The sequence below is a fragment of the Saccopteryx bilineata genome, chromosome X, assembly GCF_036850765.1.
Source record: "Saccopteryx bilineata isolate mSacBil1 chromosome X, mSacBil1_pri_phased_curated, whole genome shotgun sequence".
Lineage (NCBI taxonomy): Eukaryota > Metazoa > Chordata > Mammalia > Chiroptera > Emballonuridae > Saccopteryx > Saccopteryx bilineata.
This window is the reverse complement of record NC_089502.1, coordinates 119,556,363-119,578,496: the sequence shown is the minus strand read 5'-3', so window position 1 is coordinate 119,578,496 and position 22,134 is coordinate 119,556,363. Positions and strand designations below refer to the sequence as shown.

Below are 22,134 nucleotides of genomic sequence, written 5' to 3'. Positions count from 1 at the left end.
AATGTTTTCTTCCTTTATCAAATCATGCTCCAAATGTAAAATAATGCATTATTTTACCAGGAAAAGGGGCAGTAAATAGTTTCCAATCAACCCGATGAGATAAATAAATATGGGTGATTGATTTAATAATCAACAGCAGAGGGGCGGGGATTAATCCTCCTGCTCAGTACAACTACACGCAGGGTCTTCCCTATCGATACAATTAGCAGAAAGGCCATTTTATGGCAATACAAGGGAATATTAAGAGTTGGATACAGCTTTCCTTTCTTCAGAGTAGTAGCAATTAGGGATTCATGTACAGATTTAACCGGAGCAAAAGAAAATAATGAATATCAAAGAACCACTGAAACATTCATTGCATTAGAAAGTTTTTTTTTTACCTTCTTTGAAATATTTCCTAAGCACTAGAATTAGAGCCAGTGGGCAGGTTAGCACAGTTACTGAATTGGGTGGTGTCAATTGGCTTGGCAAGGGGAGTTGATTTTCATTAACGCTTCTAGCACATACTTGCAATAATAAATCTAGATTCTGCTCTCCATTTTGTTGAAAACTGGGGATGGAAAATTTACTGCAGTTTACATTTTTAGTTGAATTTCTAAACCTCTGTGGCGGTAATAATTGCCTGGCACGAGACAGGCGGAATGCTGCTTTTTTCAAAGGTACCAAGATACAGTCGCATGAATGAGAGCTGACAGCGCCGTGTTCACACAGCTCACGTCTTTGCCAAGAGAAAGGGCTGTGCTCCTAAAATCTGAAACTCCTTTTATGTCCTAAGTACAAGGTAATATTTACTTTGTAAAGATATTTAGAGGCATTATGGAGATTTCTTTACAGGTATGCCAGATAAACATTAAACACTGCTGTCCAGTGGGACACATATCATCGTCTGACCAGTGTAGACGCCGCAGAAAGCGTGGTCACAGTTGGAAGCGTGTGAATCACACAGATTTCTGATTTTCTGAGCACATTGTGGCTTGCTCTTGCATTCCCCTGAGGAATGGACCTTTTATGTTTACTACATTTATCAGCAGTTACCTTCGGAACACCTGCTGGTCAATGAGACTTTCCCTGGTGGATTACTTGCAGGCACAATATTATGTAATTACTTTCTCAGCAGTGTTTATTTGGTTGTCTGGCTCTATGGAAAAGGTTTTATATTCTTATTTGCATATAGAAAGCAGACTCCATCCACTTACTAGGTGGGTTCATCCTATAGCTACAGAGCTCTGGGAGAGTGATTTACAATGAGAAGTTCGGCTACTAACAGTGTTAGAAAATCAGCCATGCATGCAAATAGTGAATACTGCAAAACACATTGCAAAAGGGTTATTTCACAGAAATCTTCACATGTCCAGAACTTCACATGTCCCGAACTTCCCAGGTATTGTTATAGAAAAACCAATACTCTCTTCTGTCCTTCCTGCACAAATCCACATTAATCATATGGGAACTTGAAGCAATCCACTGTCACTGGTTAATAAGACAGTACCAGTTCTTTGTCAAAGATATTAAAATTAATTTTGAGAATTCCTATAAGAATAGCATTAGACTCTTGCAGATGCTAAGGTGAGTTGCAAAGAGCGACTCTATTAAAGGGAAAATACAATTTATTGGAAAAAAATCAAATAGCATCCCAGGGCTTATTAAACAAATATTAGGTTACCAAAAAAATTGGTCCTAGTCAAAACCACTAAAATATAGGAAGTAGGAAGCCCAAAAATATATAGATTGTTTATTTTGGCAGTTAAGTAGGTGTTTGTTTTTTTTCCCAAAACAAATGTAAAACTAACTTATAAAAAGAAACTATATTACAAAATGAAATGTATAAACACTATATATGGTGCATTTTCATCTTTTGATTTCTACTCCAAAAAAAAAAAAAAAACTGTCTAAGCAAAACAAACTCAAAAACTTTAAGCAACACATTTTTCAAAATCAAACACACCACTCAAAAATGTTAAATAAACACACATGAACTGAAAAAGACGTCTTTCCGGTAAGCTTCTTAAGCAGATTTTATTTATGCCCGATCTATTTTCCCCTACATATGAAAAGAAACCACAGGCAAGGTATATTATAATTGTAGCTCTAATACCTTGAGAGCATTATGTTTTGTCTGTAACAGCTGCTGTTTTATCTTTATTTCCTCTCGCTTTCTCTCATCTGTGATTCTTTGTTGTAAGTTGTCTCCTCTTTGCAACAATTCTTTTACAGTACCCTCATTGTCTTCACTCTGATTAAAAACAACAAGTACAGTCTTCATTTGGGTTTTTACAAAGCTGTACATTTTTAACAGAGACAATAAAACATCTTATTTAAACACACCAAAAAATTCCAATTTCAAACTTTCAGGGAATGTTATTATAAGATGCTGTGCTCATAGTTTTTCTTTTATAGGTTGTACTTTAACTTTTCAAAGAAGTTAGATCCCTCTATCCTAGTTCAAAAGGACATACTTGATAAGGGGATACGTAGGCAGACCTTGCAGTCAGCTACTTCATCATTCAGACAAGCCCTGAGTCGCTGTGAAAGCATTCTTTTGGCTTTGATTTGTCAGTATATTTTTAGAAATTTAAAAAGCTTGGGGGAGTGAACTCAACTTGTCATTTATAATGCTAGCTAATCCATATGGGAACACGGATGTGGACGTGTGAGTGTGAGATGGCAACAAATCTTAACATTTTAACACACTCACTCCTAAGTGAAAACATTTTGTGCTAAATGTACTCTAATTTCTAATCATCTCTGCTTTAAATAACCTAATTGCCTGTATTTATGATAAATATTAGGGCATTAGTAAAAAAAAATGATGTGTTAAATTGCTGTCAAATACTGCAAATGATTTCTACACATGTCATAAATGCATGTTATTTTTAAATAAATATAATCAAATAATTAAAATACAGATTAGAAAAAATGGCTTTAGACATTATCAATGTGTATTAGGCTTTTTTAGACTCCAAAAAATACTGTTATTTTATGTACTTTGAATTAAAATGATTTGAATTAGTGCGTCTGAGATACTAGCATGTGTGACCATGTCATTTTTCATGTCTAGTTTCTTGTCTTTCTTTTAACTCAATATATAAATACTTTCTATCAAGGTGGTCCACCCTACAATGGTACCCAAGGTTCTCCGATGAACTAAGAATAACAAATATTAGACAATCTTTTAAAATTCCTATGTATGTGTGTGGATAACTATTCATGGTATAAGATATCACATTTTCAAATCTATAGTGCATATTTAACCTTCCACACACAACTAAGGAACTGTTCTTTTTTAAAATAAATGGAATTTTTATCCGATATCTAACAGTTACTAGTGTACTGCAATACTGTAACAGACATCTACAGGAGTGGGCAAGAGTAGGTTTACAATTGTGAATACATGAAACACAGAGGTTATTCTTGTATTATTATTTCTTTTTGTGTTATTTTCCATATGAACCACTGTACACCTAATTTTGCCCACCCCTATATATTTCTAGTGTGTAAAAGACCTTCCTTACACTAATAAGTATTTTAAAAGTCTGCAACATTTGCTAGGGCTGAGGACAGAAGGGAAAAAAAAACAAGAATAAAAAACCCACTTTACTTCTCTGCCTGCACCAGGTGAGAGGTATTGGGGAGAGGCGGTGATCAGCCCAAGAGGGAAGCATCAGTCTTTTTCAGCCCATGCCCTCTGGTTTCTTCTTTGCCATGAAGAAGAGAGAGTTGTAACTCAGCATCTTGGAAAGTGTCTTCTTGTCTTTCTTTCCAGGAGCTGAGTTGGCCAGCCCACGAGACCCTTTCCCCGGGTGTGGGGATTGATTCAGACAGCTCCCAGAAGTCAGAATCGACACCAGTGGGAATTAAGATGGGTGGAAATGGTTTGCCTATAGCTTCACATGCTCAGCATTTAAAATATATCTATTGCCTTTTGATGTCCTTTTCAAGCATTGTCTGAGAAGTTTTTAGCATCAATACCTCTCAGAAATCTTTAGCGTTATATATATAAAGGTTAAGAATGCCACATAGGTGATGGCCGTGAAGGAAAGGAAAGGAAATTGTGACAAAATGGTGGAGGAAAAAAATAAGTCTGTGTAAAGGAATGTGACGCGGAAATAGTCAAGCCAGAGAGAAATATGAGACATTTTGAAATTAATCAGGGTTGAATAAGAATGTTATGAGTTTGAGAATAGCCTGCATGGTTACATTTCTTTACTCCTGTGAAATAAGCAGCATAAATTTGTATGTATTTTAGACATACACTGTACTATTTAGTCAACTTTTTGGGTAAAACCACTTGTGGTAAACTTGAGTAAACAATGTCGATATTGTATGTGACTGCCCCTTCTCTGAAGTAAGTGCTCCGTTACCGAAAACATGACTGACCCAAAATATCAGCCATCACTCAGAGTTGAGTTTCATATTAAATTTCCAGTTTCTTTTCTGATTTGACTTTTTTTCCACATTACACGTTATCCTCTGAATTTGAAAAGAGTACCGGTCAAAACAAAATTGCTGAGCTATTTATTAGAATCTGTGTGTGTTCCTATATGGACATACTAGAGTACTTGGGCCTTCATAATAAAAGCTAAACAAGAATACTTTGAATTCGTAAGAAATGTGCAAGATATGGCTTGAGAATTTAGTTGGAGACTTGGGTTATGCCATTTCTTTCTGTATTATTTACTCATTTTCACTTCTAGTTCATTCACACTTCTATCACAACCAATTTACCATATCTTTATTGAAGTCTTCCTCTTTCAGATTCACCCCCTGCTGAATTTCAGCCTCCAGTGGTTCAAGCAATTTTTGTATATCTGAGTTAAACTGCTCCAATTCCTTCAAAGGAATGGAGGCCTAAAAAAAAAAGATAGTGCTAATTTAAATTAAAATTACTTTTTATTAGAAACATAAACCAAAAAAAACAACAACAACAAAACTAAAACATTTGTTCAACCTCCTGTTGTTAAAATAATGACATGCATTATGTTTCCATGTTATACTTTCTGTAAGTTTTGAAATACAACTGGGAAAGTATCTGAGGATGCCAATAAAGACAAACATTTAACATCATCAGAGCTGAACACACTTGCAAGACAACGCAATTCATCATTCTGCTGTTTCAACAAAAGTCAATTTCCATATATTTGACTGGGCTAATTGTTAATATTCTCAAGTTGTATTTGATCTTATTTGAAGTATTCTGATATAAATCCCATTTGGGTAACTATGTCTTATCAGAAATTGCCTCATTCATCAAAGAACAGCAACCTTAGGTGGAAATGCAGAACTCTCTTCCTCCTCCTCCGAAAAACTACATGGCAATCTGGTCAGATGTTTCAAATGACATTTTTAGCATGGAGAAGTTGACAGGCATGCTCTCGTAAGACAAACAATGCCATCAGTGTGCCTTAGAAATGCTTTCTTCGGTAGCACAACACATTTAAATGAATGAAACCAGAATATTTCACATAAAAATATCCAAATTATATGTTTTCCAACATTACAAACATCACAGTTTGTTGAATTTTTAAATTCATAATGAGCATAGTCTCTATGAACTTCAAAATACCTTGTTCTTCTAAAGAATCCACTTGAAGAGGACTGCTGAATGATACCATATTGCAAATCAAATATATACTCAAAACAGTAGACAATATTTAATTAGAAAAGTTCAAACAGTTAATGAAACATTCTATTTGATCTTTATTCTGCACTCAGTTTCTTTGCATTAAAACACTAGAAAATATTTTATAGTTGGCAGCTTTTATAGAAATCTTATTTTCTAATAGAACTAAACATTTTGCATTGGTAAAACCAAATCAAAAACAACCCCCAGTGTCTTAGGCAAGGATGATGGCATTCAACAAGTTTGGTTCTCACCTGCTCTTTCCCCATCATATTCCCAATCATAGCTGTGTTGGATTAAATAGGAGACTTTTAGAGGACAGTAAGGGTAAGCATTCAAGGAAGAAACAAATATCTACATGTAGAGTGACTAATCAAATGCTATTTACCAGGACATGATTGTCACATGAAATATGCAGAAATGTGTTTCTTCTAGACACTTCTACACATGCCAGAAAAGATTTATGGGCTCTTTTTTCAAGAGACTAATTTTTGGTACTAGTTTTTAAATCCTGATGATTGTTTGTAATTTGAAATGTCATTATGAGGCTCTTGAATCGGTTTTAAATATGTTTAAAAGATGTTGCCATGGCCTCCATTTAAAAATCACATCTTGTTCAAAGTATCATAAAAGTAAAAAGATTAACAGCTTTGATGATAATAACTATGCAAAGTTTTTTATGGTATTTTATGTTGTTGAATTGTTATTCGTATTTGCTAATATGAATAAGAGCAACTGTACACCTTTACATCAGTGGTCCCCAACCTTATTTGGGCCATGGACTGGTTTAATGTCAGAAAATATTTTCATAGACCAGCCTTTAGGGTGGGACAGATAAATGTATCACGTGACCGAGACAAGCGTCAAGAGTGAGTCTTAGACGGATGTAACAGATGGAATCTGGTAATTTTTTAAAAATAAAACATCATTCAGACTTAAATATAAATAAAACAGAAATAATGTAAGTTATTTATTCTTTCTCTTAGGACTGGTACCAAATGGCCCATGGACCAGTACCGGTCCGCGGGCCGGGGGTTGGCGACCACTGCTTTACATGGCTTTGTGACTATCTGATGATAGATGATGTTTAAAATAACTTTTATTCAGTGTTTGGATGTCAAAATAAAATGGACCCATTTGCTTGTTTTGGTGTTTTCCCTCCCACACCTCTTCCTTCCTCAGCTCCTCCTTGCTCCACATACTCAAATGTAGCAGCTTCAAAGGCTCAGAACTTGGGCCTCCCTACCATTTTCTTAAATCCTCTTCCCTAATAAATTCTATGATCTTCCAAAATTTAACCACAGCTTTCATAAAATCTCCCAAATAGTCATCTTTAGCTATGACTTCCTTCTGAATCCCAATCTAAAGTCCCCTAAAGCCAGGTGAGTTCTCACTTGAAGTTCAACCTGTCTAAAAATGAGCTCATTATCATTCCACCAAACTGCTGGCAACATCAACTGCCCAAGTCTTGTTAAGAGATGACCATTTTTTCTCAGTCAGTCAGGTTTAAAATCTGTGTTGTGTCATTTTTCAACGCTTGACCCTGCTGTCCAATAAATATCAAATCATTGCCAATTAGGTCACCACGACCCACTGACCTTCTGTTCCCAGAGATCCTGTCTCCTCCTCTCATAAGGAGTTACGGCAATGACAACCATACAGGGGTACAATCTGCTTCCCACCTCACCAGTGCGCCAGTTCTATCCTGCGCACTGGGATCAGGTCAATAATACACTCCCAAAACATGGCTTTCATTATGCTATTTCTCTGCTCAAAATTACAAGTAGAATCATGTCCAAAATCCAGCGAGATGGTCAAGGCTTCCCCTAATCTTGTCCTAATGACCTTTCTAGCTTTTTAGGAGGCATCCTAATATTGACCTTTGGTGCCAGTCTACAGGCCAGCTCCTGTTATCTCTCCCTCAAGGTCGTCAGAATGTTTCTAATGTTCTGGCGAAGAGCCTAAGCCCCTCCATGCGAATGCCTAGACTGAACCCAAGTTCCACTAGGTACTAGCTGAGGGAACCAGGACAAGCTAGTTGTCCTCTTTGAGCCTCAGTTTTCTTATTTGTAACATAAGAATAAGGAAAATAGCTATCTCATAGAAATACTATGAGAATCAAATATGTTAGAATATTGTCCAATATATCCAAAATGCTCAACCAACACTGGTTATTATTTTCTAAATGTGCAATAAATATAGGCTCTTATGGCTTCCTCTCAAAATCAGACCCACCTGTTGGCTCAATTCAAGAATTCCTCTTTTTAAAACATACTGTTTATGGAGGATAAAACTTATTGACATGGTGGTTTATTTTCCCAAGGTATATGACAAGTTCATGGTGAACACGAAGAAACTGACACTCCCGTTTGGCAAAGCTGTGTCGTTCTGAACAACAAAAATTATTGACTGATTAATCTGGATCAATGTAGAGGAGTGGTCTCAAAGACAGCGTCATAGGGCTGTGCACATATTCTGCCCTGTGTGGTGTTTTCACATTATTTAGGGACATAAAAAGCATGCACCCCCCACAAAGCAAGAGGAATGGGTTCCATGAACACCCCCATGAAGATGAGGAGAAGTTTAGCTGTCCTGTCCAACCTAGAGTCACTTCCGGTACACACTATACACTCTTAAATGAGTATTTTTAACATGTAGTTGGTATGAAATATTATATAATTGTATTAGTTTCAGGTGTACAATATAGTGATTTCCTAAAAAACTAAGTGAATAAAAATAAACAATTCAAGGGAGTTTCTAAATGAATCTAGAATTTGAAATAACACAATTTCCATTATAAAATTGAAAAGGCCTTTCTGATAAGCACTTCATGTGTGGATGTATATTAATTTCTGGCCAAATGCTACCAACGACATACCAGCTGGTACAAAAGTAATATAAGGAGATATAAACAGATTTTAGGAAACACTACTACAAAATGAATAACTAAATTATCCAAGCAAGATAATGTAAGCTTAGATTTCATTAGGAATATGCTTAGAGTCCAGATTTCCTGATCCAAGCCTACTCTGCATTCGTTAAAAAAGGTCACTATGCAGATTAGGGATTTGAATTAATCTCTGTGGTTCCAAAATGAACAACCAGAATCAATGAACAGAAATTATTTGCAGTCTGAATTTTTGTTTACTATAGGAACAACTGATGAACATTGGAGATATATTTTTTCTTTCTAAAAGCACTAATTTTAAAGTAGTGACTTTCTCCTTGCTGAAAGTATACAACTGAAGGCAGAAGGATGATATATTAGGGTACATGTTGGAAATGAGACACTTTTCACATGAATATGTCCCCCAAATTTTATCAACTGACAGAAAGTTCTTTCCTCTAAAGGTAAAGGATTTTGTTTACCTACAGCAGTGCAGCTAAATAGAAATACAATGTGAGCCATATACTGTATTTTTTGCTCCATAAGATGCACTTTTTTTCCTCAAAAGTGGAGGGGAAAATGACCGTGTGTCTTATGGAGTGAAAAATACGGTATTGTATTAAATATTTTAACACACCATTTGGTTCAGAATATTTTTTTCCTATTTCTCTCTGTAAAACACTAGATGCACTTGTCTTATGGTCAGGTGCATCTTATAGAGTGAGAAATATGGTATGTAATTTTAGATATTTTACTTAACCAATATGATCAAACTATTATCATATAAACCTATAATCAACATAAATGAAATATTTTACATTTACTTTTTCATTTTAAGTCCCAAAACCCACTGTGTGTTTAACACATACAGCACATCTGAGTAGGCATACTTCAAATACTCAATAGCCATATGTGGTCCATGGCTACCATATCAGACAGTGTAGAGCAGTAGTAGCTATTATACCGACAACATTGAAAAGGACCAATAGATCATTATCAGTTTGAAATATGCCACAGGATTAATCTTGCTAATAATAGGCAAAATACTAATGTTTAATTCAGTGAATTCCAGTGGATTTAGATAATTCAGGAAATGTCCATCTTATTCACTTGCATTCAGATATGTTTTCTGAGAGGAATTTTCAGGAAGCCATCTGGGAATAGAAAAACTTATGGGAACGGGTTTGACATGTTATATCAGCAGTCTATTCATCATTTATGTGTAATTCTAGGTTGTGTTTTAGGATCTTGCACATTTGAATACAATGTCATTTGACTTTCAAGGGTTTATGCTTTGTTTCATCAGTACACTTTTTTAATTCTTGAAGGGGGGAATATATCTTACACTACTCTATATTTTGCATAACAAACATAACTCTTCTTTTATACAGAAAAGGAGCTTATGATGTCAGTTACAAGATTTAGAACACCTAATATATTAGCTAAATTAACCAGTGACCAATTTTGTAATCAAAATAAGCATAGCTACTCAACTCAATCATTTTCGCTCTGCTATTGGCCTATCAGACCAGCCATGTGACATCTATGTGATTAATCTTTGTTCAAACACAAGGGTTGGGAAAACTTACTGCCTTCCTTAAGAGTCATGATAATTCTAATATGAAAAGCATTTTCCTGACCAAAAAAATTTTATATGTCATTCTTGGTCTTCATTATCTTTGTAATTTGTAATTCTTATGAAAATTTATAAAATGCATATAAGCAGGAATCTATAATTTAATAGCTCACTCTTGAGTTACCCAAGTTTAAAACATATGAAGTATATAATATCCAACTTTTCAGTTCAGAATTAGATTAAATTATTTGAAGAAGTTGAAATCAATGATGGGTAAATCATCTTAATTATTGTGTGAATTACTTCTATTGACTTGAACTAAAATTTATGACCACAGAAAACTGGAATCACAATTAAACCACACAGTGTTAGACAGCGTACAAAGGAGAGGTTTTAGAATACATAGAAAATAGTCACACAAAGTTATAGTATCATAGGAGGAGGTATAGACCAGGCATAGGTTTTGTACAATTCTTTACTTACCTTTGCATGTTAAGAGCTTTGGCATGACTGTGCAGTCATACAAAATACAAATAAAGAAAAACATAGGGAAGTTTAATAACCAAAGAGATAGATAAACGGACACAAAAGAAAGAAGAGACAGAGAAACTGAGAAAGACAACACTTTGTTTTCCTTGATATTTTAATGTTATTTCAGAGTACTGAACAGCTATTAATTGTGCTTTGCTGTATGCTTTAGGATTAATGAAGTTTAAGGCTTTCTTAAAATTTTAGCATTAAAGGTGACTTATATAACAAGTTAACAAACAATCACAGACTGGTAAGAGAAAAATCAATTACAAATTAATTCATTGTTCATTAGAAGCATTCCAAAGTACTCAGATACATTTTGTCATTTTTTTAAATGCAAGCTTTCTTTTGGTTAAATATTACTTCCAACGTGCATAGATACACTAACATAATAATGACTGTGTTTACACAGACAGTAGAGTAAACATTTGTTAATATGGAATAAGTAATCTCAGTCATCACGATAAATGGTCACTACATTCAAATTACACTAAAATCTAAATTGAAAATAAATAATCCAAGTGCTACCGATTGGCTGAAAATAGCTTCAAATCAATCAGTTCCCCCTTTTCATTCTGTAGCTTTGAAATTTATTTATCATTACAATATTGGTATAGAATAAAATGAAATAGGAATAATTCATGGAAACTGAAATGAATCAACTTTCATGGACCAGTAACATCCTGTCATACAGAAAAGATACACTACTGATATGGTACGAAGAGTTATTAAAACCAAAATATCTGGAGAGGAAAGAAAACCTACAAGGAGAAATAGGCATAATGAAAACATATTCCTAGAACAAATATTATCAGATAATGTAGTGTAAAGATTTATTCATTTACTCATTGAAATTCATAAGAGAGAACTCCAAGAAATATAAGAAATGATACCTAAACCTAAAACAAATTCAGCTTGCAATAGGGACATTTCATTGGTTGCACTCTTTTGATATTAGGTAAGGTATTGCTTTATCTTTGATGCCTTGGGGATAAAAATGAAAAAAAAATGTGATAACTTTCCAAATTTGTGAAGCTATTTAAAGGATATTACCCAGGACATTCCTATTGGTTTTGCATTGATGAGATTAATTTTATGCTCACACTTTTCAGAATTGGCTACAAAATATATTAAGCTGGTTAAGATATATTGGTGGTTCAAGTACCAGTCCACTGTCCCCTTCATGTTAAGTATAACTTTAATATTTTTCTACCTCGTGATTACATGAATTTAGTACTAGCAATTGAAATAGAGGTGAAAAGGAATCAGCATTAAAATATATATATGGGGAGAAAGTTGAATTAAAAGTGAAAACACCATTGTAAAAAACTTTATTTTGTCTTCTTTTTCTATTTCCTTTCTTTCTCTCCTTACCTCTGTTCCTCTCTCATTTCTGTCCATTTGATTATTTTTGTTTGGAATACAAAGAAGTGTACTAAAGTAACTGTGTTTTTAGCAAAACTAGATATATTTATGCTAACACATGCTAGACTAACAAACATCTGATGAAATCAATATAGGTAATAAGGTTCATGAAGGTCAGCATGCGGGAGCAGAAAAATCCATGAACTGAGATCTAACGTTGTGTAACCAAGTTATCTAAGTGTGAGAACTTGACCAACTCACTGGCTCTCACTGCCCCCTACAAATGTGGGAAGTCCCTAGTACAAGAAATGATTACTTTTGCATCTGTTGACTGATTGAAGGACTCATTTTCTTTTTTAAAGAATCACAGTCAGGAATCACCCAACAGATTTAATCACTTAGAGTGTCATGCTAATAAGCCACAGTTAGTTCTAGCCCATGACACTGCTCACCAAACTCAATTAATGTCTACTTTGGAAACATTTTAGATAATTACAAAAGGGAATTTTTACCAGTTTCAACAGAATGAACCTTGCTATAGGGATAGGAAATTCAATCGTGAAAAAAAATGTTAATATAGAAATTCCAATACCAGGTTCATTTCACATTTATTTTAGTAAAAGAAAATTAGCAGGTCTATTAGTATCAATACATAGTTTGGGTATTAATCTGTTACTATTACTTCAGGATTTTAACTGTAATTGTGACATGTTTCATACTCTATAAATTGTGCAATGTCTGTAGATCTTTACCTACGTTTTCATCTATACTTTCTATTATAATCTCTTCATAGAAAATTTCACTAAAAAGTACATATATAATAAGAATAACTGCACCAATTTACGGATCCTGTTCTCTTCTATTATAGAAGGTATTTTATTATAAACAGGCTATAAAGGGAAAAAAGATCAACATATTTATATTGATAATGCTAATTGTTGATAACTAGGTTCTAATTAAAATGTTCAGAGCCAATAAACCGTGTTCTGACATTCTAGGTCATGTTTATAAGATGTATTACTGTTTTCCCACTGATGTTTAGGAGAGTCAAAGTAGCTGTATAAACTATTGTTGCAGTATTTATATATTACATTTCACATATAAAATCATTATTTAAGAGACGATTAGACCCACCCATGTGGGTTTTTCTTGATGTATTTAACAATAAATGGGAAACTCACTGGCTTTCTCATAGCTGTAAATATATTTGAAAGTATGTAGCCCATTGAACAATTGCTTTTAATCTGCTAACACTGATTGGAGGTTAAAAACTTGACAATAAAACTATAAATATCTACATATACGATATTAGTTTGTCCAAATCTGAACAATTTTAAGGCCCACTTGGAAATTAAAAGAAAATATGGTATATAATATCCAATGGCACACAAATCTTAAAAAATAATTGGGACACATAGAAAACAAGGTCACCTTTCTCCTCAGAGGAGGGCCAATAATTTAAAAATTTGGTTACACATTAAAGTGAACTGTCTAAGTTTATAGAAGAGAAAAGAAATGTACACAAATTATGTGTATAAGCTTCATAATATTCTGCAACAATGTAAAGTAATTGCCTATATTAATAGGACATGCTAGAAAAAGCCTGTTTTACTCAACACTCTTTTGATATTAAATATAGCAATGTAACAAATATATCTTGATGCACATTTTGTTCTTGTAATTCCCATGCAGACTTCCATACTCAACTAGTCTTAAATCTTGAGTCATTTTCAGTTTATCATCTTCTTGACCCTCATATGTAATAATTTAACTCTAGTCTACTTGCTGTCTCTAGACTAGTGGGTCTCAGTGTGTGGTCCACTAGAAAATTAGCATCAATATCACCTGGAAACTTGATAGAAATGCAAATTATCAGGCCCTACCCAAGGCCTACTGAGTCATAATCTCCAGGAGCAGTGGGCAGCAATTTGTGTTTTAACTATTCCTCCAAGTACACAAAGGTTTGGTAGTCGCTGCTCTAGATTGTCACTTGTTTTCCATCTCCAGAGATGCATCCGTATTTGAGTACTCACTGTTTCTCATCTAGACTATTGCTATAGCTTCCAAATTGGTTTCCCTACTGCCTGTCATGATTCAGTTGAATTCTCTTCACAACCACTGCTGGTCTAATCTTTCAATGGCGCATGAAAAAAACCATCAAGAACTCATTGCTTACTGAACTAAGCATAAACTACCAGACTGGTTGCCATGACCTCTGCACATTGTGTCTAATCATCCTTTTCTGTCTCATGTACAACTGAAGCTTCATGCTCCATGCTCTATATTCTGTAACCAAACTAAACTTACTCTCCATTGAACACACTGGGGCTTTTCCATAGGTTTATCTGGACCTGTTATCTCCACTCTGTTGCCACAGTGGCTGCCAAAGTCACTCAACATACACTCATTCTCAGCACAGTATCCATGACACTTATTGGCCCACCTATAAAAGTAAGCTCCTTGAATTGCTAGTAAATTCTTAGCAATATAGGCACCACAGTACCAAACACTGTGCCTTGAAACAGTTGGTAAGAATTCATTCAGACTGTTCCTTTCCCAAACCCTTCCTTCTTTAATTCTTTAAGATCTCCCTCAAATATCATATCTCCTAAATTGCTGACCCTCATCTCCATCTTAGCTTCTTAGGAGATAAAGAAGGGTGTAGAGCTGCCAAAAATACAGGACTACGTGGTCAGTTGATCTTCGCCTTCCCGTTTTCCTATTAAATGCTTCTATCTTCTGTCACGTTCTCTTCCTGACAGCATCCCTCCCCACTGTCCTGTTACACTACCAGTTCAGTCTCCCTAAAGCTGAAAAAGTTGAGATGAGCTGTCTTTCCCCATTGATTCAATTGACTTTAACCGGGGTTCTGAAATTATCACTGATTACTTTTATTTTTAATTCTGACCTTCGCCATTAAAACTGCCATTTCTCAAACTGATTTCACACAGATTGGGAGGGAATAAGCTTTCTCGAAGCCATTGGATACTACTAACTAACTGAACTGAAATGGGAAAAGGTGCTATTTTATGTATTTTAAGGGTCATATTTAGGGCAAGCAGAACTTCCTAGCACTTTCTAATTGGTCCTTGCAATGAAAATAGCAAAGACATGCATTATTGGTCCCAGCCTATTCCAGAGGAGTCCAGAAAGACAAATCACCTATTGCTCCATTTCTTTTCCCATAAATTTCTATCTCAACTCTCAAAATTTGGTCATTTGAATCTAAGTATACAATGGAAATAATTATTGATATTAATCATCATTACCATTTTACATCTATATAGTGATTTATAGACTTTTCATATATGTTTTAACATATCTTAGATCATTTGATTCTCACAACAATCTTGAGGTTAAAATAAGACAGGCATCATCTTACTACATTTCGATGTAGAAATGAGGCTCTGGAGGGGTGAAGGGTCATATCTCTGATCCCACCCTAAGCAAGTTTTGTGCCTTGAGGTTCAGAGCTTTGTCTTCTCACCATATTGCTCCTCAATGATGGCTAGAATTACCACTGCAGAGAGCTGCATCTAATGGACAAACTCTCAGCCAATCAAAACCAAGAACCCCATGCCATTGCTTTCTGGGTTTCAGAATTTCTCTCAATGGTCAGTACTGGCAGGAGACAGAGATTTGGTCTTCTTCACCAAATAGTAAATGCAGCCATTGTTAATGAGTTTCAGATTAAATTTTTGCTCTATTCAACTGCCCTTTCCAGTTGATCTTTAAACAGGATCCTGAAATTAGTTCTTACACTAAGTCTATGTTCTACCCATATTCCTTCCCAATCTACTTCCGTTTATTTTAACACCATAGGTTATCTTCTAGGCTATTCTCTTATGTAAAACCTAACCATAAGCCCTGGCCGGTTGGCTCAGCAGTAGAGCATTGACTCGGCATGTTGAAGTCCCGGGTTCAATTCCCGGTCAGGGCACATAGGAGAAGTGCCCATCTGCTTCTCCACTCTTTCCTCCTCTTCTTTCTCTCTCTCTCTCTCTTCCCCTCCTGCAGCCAAGGCTCCATTGGAGCAAAGTTGGCCCGGGTGCTGAGGACGGCTCCATGGCCTCTGCCTCAGACACTAGAATGGCTCCGGTTGCAATGGAGCAATGCCCCAAATAGGCAGAGCAATGCCCCCTGGTGGGCATGCCCGATGGATCCCGGTCAGGTGGATGTGGGAGTCTGACTGCCTCCCCCCACTTCTCACTTCGGAAAAATATATAAAAACAAACAAACATAAACTATCTTTAGACTCAATCATAAAAAGGTCATATTCCAACCCAATCTGACCTTGAAGAAGCCCTATAAAAATAGGAACTTGACTTTGAGTTCAAAGGCCACCACTGATAACTCCAGGACTTCCAGAGTGACCATACTCCATAAGCAAATACATAAAGTCATTATTTTAAATTTCTGACTGTATCAACAAGAGATCCTTGGCCTGTCAACTTTTAGAAATATCAAGGACCTATTTCATTAGTCCTAATTTTAACTAATTTAACCCAGAAATTTTATACCATGTTCTATGAACAGAACTTGTACCTCCTGAACCATCCCCTTCCCATAGGAAGGAGAAAGACAAAAGGGAAGAAATCCTACCATCTGGTAACTTGTTATTCATTTTACATATTCTTTTCTACATAATAACTTCTTTTGGTAGTGCTGAGCTTTTTCCTTTAAAAATTACTAATCCAATTCAACTCCATTACCTTACACACATTAAAATGAAGTTGCGGAGAAATCAGATGTTCTGCCTAATGCTGAGAAAGTTAGGCCTAGAATTCAGGCTTCAATGTACACCGCCCCTCCTATTACACTACGTGGGATTGCTGGGACTAACCTCAATCAGTAACTGAGCACCTCCATGAAGACAGACTACTGCTCAGCATATTCTAGGACTGCAATAAGTATGGAAGTCTGTGTTGTAAACTAATATTTTAAAAGCAAGTATTGTTTCTATCTTTGTATATTCCCATGCTCACTAGGATAATGGATACTCAACATCATTAGCTGACAAAATGAATAAATAAGCAAATGCCAGATACACTTTCCCACGTTTATGGTTTCATGATAGAGCATAATAGTCCCTTCAAAACTCCCAAATGGGGTCAACCATTGCCTCCAACTGCCTTTATTCATTTAGTGAAAAAGGAGTACTGAAAAAGTAACTCTCATTGTCTTGCCAATGAATATATAATTGAAAATATTGATTTAAAGTCTCTTATGCCTTTCTTCAGTATGGAAAACAAAAGATGTACACTAAGTGGCTCATCTGATGCATGACGTGTGCAGGTATAGTGAGAGAGTTGTACAGAACATAGAACAAAAAAGTCACACACTTTTCTTGGCCACACTAATTTGGAGGCTGTTGATGCCGGATGCATTCTCATTGTTCAAAATCTACAAATCACAATCATGTGCCATCTTTTATCTCAACCTACTGTTGACAGAATAAAGAAATACCCTGTTTTCTCTTAAATATTCTAGAGCTTAGTAGCACTTAATATATATATATATATATATATATATATATATATATATATATATATGACGGGAAGAATACAAAACTTAGTAATAAAGATTGGCATTCATTTCTCTAGATGAATGAAAAAAACCTTTTTGGTTGTTTAAATAACACATACTCTAGGGATAGTTCCAGAAGTAAAGAACAACTTTCTTTTTAAACAGCAGGATACATTCTTACAAAAAAAACACCTGTCAGATACTTTTCATCTGAAAATGCCTTACTTAATATATAAATGCACAGAACTGGTTAACTCAAATATTACAAAGAGGAAGCAATGGATTAAGATAAGCTAATACCTTTTTGCTTTGGGGATGTGAGTTTTGAAAGGTACTCTGCTTCACGGACATAAAGTATTTAAAATTCATATTACATTCCATGTATTTAATAAATTTCTTTAAATATGTAACAGTGATACAGTAATGTATCACTTAGAAAATGCAGCAATTGTAAACCATGCTGTTATTGTCTGTCAGTATTTATAACTTTACAAATGTATTTTCCTATTTTTCCAGGAATCAATACTTACCTGACATAGTACATTGTATTTGCTCACAAACAGTTCAATGACGTTTTTTTCATTTAAGATTATTTCTAGCCATTATCTGTATATGTAAATAAATGTTTCTTTTACATACATTTTTGTATTTCAAAGCATAACATATATATTGAAATATGTGTCAAACTACATTTTACAAATTTGGGGTTAATTCCTTGCATTCTGACATTCCTCCAAAGAGTTGGAACTATATAATACTGTATTTCTATATTGTTGCATGCCGCCTATTAGATAAGATTTTGTCTTCATTCAGCATTACACAAATCTGAAGGGTTATCATGCAAAAGTTCCATATCCCCTTGTTCTCCATTAAATTGAATAAATATAAATAGACATATAACATTACAAACATTAAGATATATAAGCTTTGCAATCAGTTGTTGTCATGGCTTGAGCACATCATTACAGCCTAATGGACTCTGTCACAGTAAGAATCGGCCACGAGCAAGAGCGAGTTCAGTATACACACATGCGCACGTGTGCACAGCCGCTAAGTAGGTATACACACCCCAGATCATGCAGGAGATATACAAGGCCTCATCTGAGAGATCTAATCCGTATTACACACAAGCAATATTGAATTTGGCCAAATACGTCAGTAGTGCTCTCTTTAGATGATGTCTGTTGTGCTTTGGCTGTTGCTGGCCTGCAGCGTGCTGTTTGTTACTTTGCTGTAGGTTACCCCTGAAAGTGCATGTAAACCGATGGAGGACGCGGTTCTGGAATAGCTGTGCCATGAAACAGAGAATAACAGAGAGAAAGGAAGACTGCGGGGGGGGGGGCAGGAGGAGGGAGAGAGGGAGGGAGGAAGAGACAGAAAGAGAGAGAGAGAGAGACTGATCTCCCATAAGATTCAGTGATAAAATTTCCTTAAATACGTTTTGGCCTTTATTTTCCTTTGGAAAACCTTGCTGTGGGGATTGCACACCCCCTTCAGAGCACTGCGCACCCTTCGCACGAGATCATTTACCACTAGTTTCCACCTTGGAGCAGGTCTTCCTACCTTTCCAGTCTTAATTCTGTGAGAAATGGCTGCAAAGCGGTGGTTGAGCTCTGAGATTTGGGGCTCTATTACTTTCCTGCAGTGGCCGCCGCGGTTTGCCATCAAGTTTGCTGCTTGGTCACGCGTGGCATCCATCTTTGGGCGTATGTCGTTCATTTCAGCCTTTAAACGCTAGATGCCGTGAGCAAGAGATAGGGCTTGAAGTTAGTAATTAAATGGAAGTTGCAAGACACTGAGATAGCAAGAGAGAGAGAGAAGCGGAAGGGAGGGGAGAAGGAAAAAGGGGGGCTGAGAGGGAGAAGGGGGGAGAGAGAGAAAGAGAGAGAGAGAGAGAAGGAGAGATGGAGAGAACAAAAACCATGCATATAATAGGAGAGGAATCAGAATGTGAGTGCTCTCAGGAAAATAGGTAGCTGTCCTTCCTTCCTTCTGATCTGTGTTTACTTAAAGGACTCAGTCTGAGCGTCTGAGGAAGGACACAGAGTGTTTGCCTCACTTCCCTATTCCTCCTGCAACAACCCTAATATTTTCTATTTAGTTGGATTTTATCTTATCTTTGCTGAATTTCATAGCTGTGGAAGAACCTTAAGAAGGAGGTAGCAGAAAAGCAATTTCCTATTCCTTCCTGAGTCCCCTTTTGTTTATCATATTGAATGCCATGGGCAAAATGGATTTTCTAACACACAGAGATTCTGTGTCACAGGCAGAGGGACTGCAGGAGGTTCTGTCTGACTCAAGGAGTCACAGGGACTATAAGTGAAATAGCTCAGTTCCTATTACCCCAAAGACCCTGAAGGAATTTCACCATAAGATGACATCCTTTAACTCCATGTCAAGGTCAAAGGGAAGGCAAAATAAGCACCGGCAATAATGTAATGCGTTTTGGGGATAGCTGGAAACCCAGTTACAGTTTTTCATTCAAATATTTGAAATCCTCAGAAAATACCAATTGCATAAAAAGAAACAAATTGTATAGACAGAAAGTAGAATTGTGGACTGTTCTTTAAATAGTAACCCACTAGTAACCTATTAGTCATATAGAATTATTGAAGACATCTGCAAAACAAAATAAGGAATCATAAATCTAAATGAGATTTGGGAAAATTCACCTCTTCCTTTTTCACTGAGAAAGATGTTATCAAATAAAAATAATAAAGCACTAATAAGCTATATTTGCACCTTAGACCTCTCATAGCCTTTACAGGAATCATTTTTTGAAGTAAGATTAAGTTGCCTTTCTTTTGGGAAAGATGACTTAAGATGTCCTAATAGGTGGTGTCAACACGAAAAGAGAACAAAAAGCCATGTTTAGAAACAGCTAAAAATGAACTAAAAATGATAAATTCAGTTTCATATAGTTTACTGAGATTTGAACAACACTGGCAAAACGTTCAGAGGATCGGACTTTTAGGTGCTTATTCATCTGTGAATGATGCAGGGAAGGCAGTACTACTATTAAAAAGGACAGCAATCTGCAACATTGCACTGAAATAAATTCTGAAATCCTTTTCTCACCGGTGTTTATGTTGCCTGCATTTAGCTGAGGGGTGGTTATAGACAGATATCCAGATTACAGAACTCCTCAAAGTCATTAACTTCCATTTGAATTAAGAAAGTAAAGAGGGAAGGAAGGAAAAAGAAAGGAAGGATGAGAGGGAAGGAGAGAGGGAGAGAGAATTTTTCACTCTTATTAAGAAGTCCTTGTTATCTTTTAGGACAAACATGACTGACATAACTGTTGTGCTGTTTAAAAATTACTTCTCATAATACGTTATTTGCTACCTTAAGCACGTCTTCTTTTTGCTGGGGTTTCTTTTTCTCAGATTCTTCCAGCAGTGCATCAGCATGAATGATCCAGTTTGTGATGTGATCCACATTCTGGTTAAAGTTTTCCATGTGTTTCTGGTATTCCTTAATTTTACAGAGACAGTCCATGACATATTATTGGTTAGACAATGTTCTTAAAAGGTCTGTCCTATTTCCTATAGTTTTAATAGACAGAAATTCAGTACCTGCCAATTACTCTTACGTGTGATCTCCATGTGGAATATAGCACAACCATGGAAAATACATTAAAATACAATTATAGATATTGAATTAAGAGCCAGTATCAATGTGGAGTGAAGGAATTTAAAAATAAAAATATCATTATTGAGTGCTTATGTAAATTTCTTTCACATGATAGAGAGGGTCTGAAAATCTTCCAGCCTCTTCCCTTACCAACAAGAGGTTCAACCACTCTTCTGCACGGGAGGTGACAGCTATCCAGTTGCTATTCAGAAGACTCAGTTTATCTTCCACCAAGGTTTCCTTCTTGCCCATAACCGCTTTCAAGGCCTCTCCTAGGTCCGTGACACTCTTTAGGTGCGCCTTCTGTTTCTCAATTTCTTTCTGAGTAGCCTGTGAAAAGGACAGCAGTTGAGCTTTGAATAATATGTTGTAGTCTGAAGATTTAATGCACTGACATAGCTGTGTGTATGGTTAGTATGGGAAGATCTCCCAGGGATTGAAACCTTACAGTATGCTTTCACAAATAGTAATAATAAAAAAATCACATCATATACACTGTAGTTTCCTTATTGAAAATATGTGAACATATGTCTACTCATAAACATGATTAATTTCATATGTATTTAAATTTTACATATAAAAGATATACATATTAACCACCTAAATATATTTACATGTAATTAATTTGTCAATGTACTGACAACAGTGAGACCTTAAAAATCCCATCGACAAATAAGCAACTGCTTTTAGAAAATTCAGCAATTTTTGTATCCTTGTATTTCTTTTTTTACTTTTTTTATTAAGTGAGAGGAAGGGAGGCAGAGAGACAGACTCCCACATGTGCCCTGACTGGGATCCACCCAGCAAACCCCGTATGGGGTGATGCTCTGCCCATCTGGGGCATTGCTCTATTGCTCAGCAACAGAGTTCTTCTTAATGCCTGAGGTGGAGGTCACATCCTCAGCACCAGGGGCCAACTCCCTCCAATCGAGCCATGACTGAGGGAGCAGAAGAGGGAGTGGAAGAGAGAGAGAGAGATAGGAAGAGAGAGAAAAA

General features: G+C 35.8%; 1 protein-coding gene across 5 annotated transcripts in view; it reads right to left on the bottom strand.

Annotated features, from left to right (window-relative positions):
- The window catches only part of DMD (dystrophin), a 2,360,554-nt gene that overhangs the window by 1,380,366 nt on the left and 958,054 nt on the right, over positions 1 to 22,134 (bottom strand). For all 5 annotated transcript variants that reach the window (XM_066250305.1, XM_066250306.1, XM_066250308.1 and 2 more), the window contains 5 exons: positions 21,289 to 21,468; positions 20,851 to 20,979; positions 19,069 to 19,239; positions 4,726 to 4,848; positions 2,096 to 2,233 (listed from right to left, as the gene is read on the bottom strand). In XM_066250305.1, coding sequence (XP_066106402.1) covers positions 2,096 to 2,233; positions 4,726 to 4,848; positions 19,069 to 19,239; positions 20,851 to 20,979; positions 21,289 to 21,468 — 741 coding nt within the window. The remainder of the gene's footprint in view (positions 1 to 2,095; positions 2,234 to 4,725; positions 4,849 to 19,068; positions 19,240 to 20,850; positions 20,980 to 21,288; positions 21,469 to 22,134) is intronic.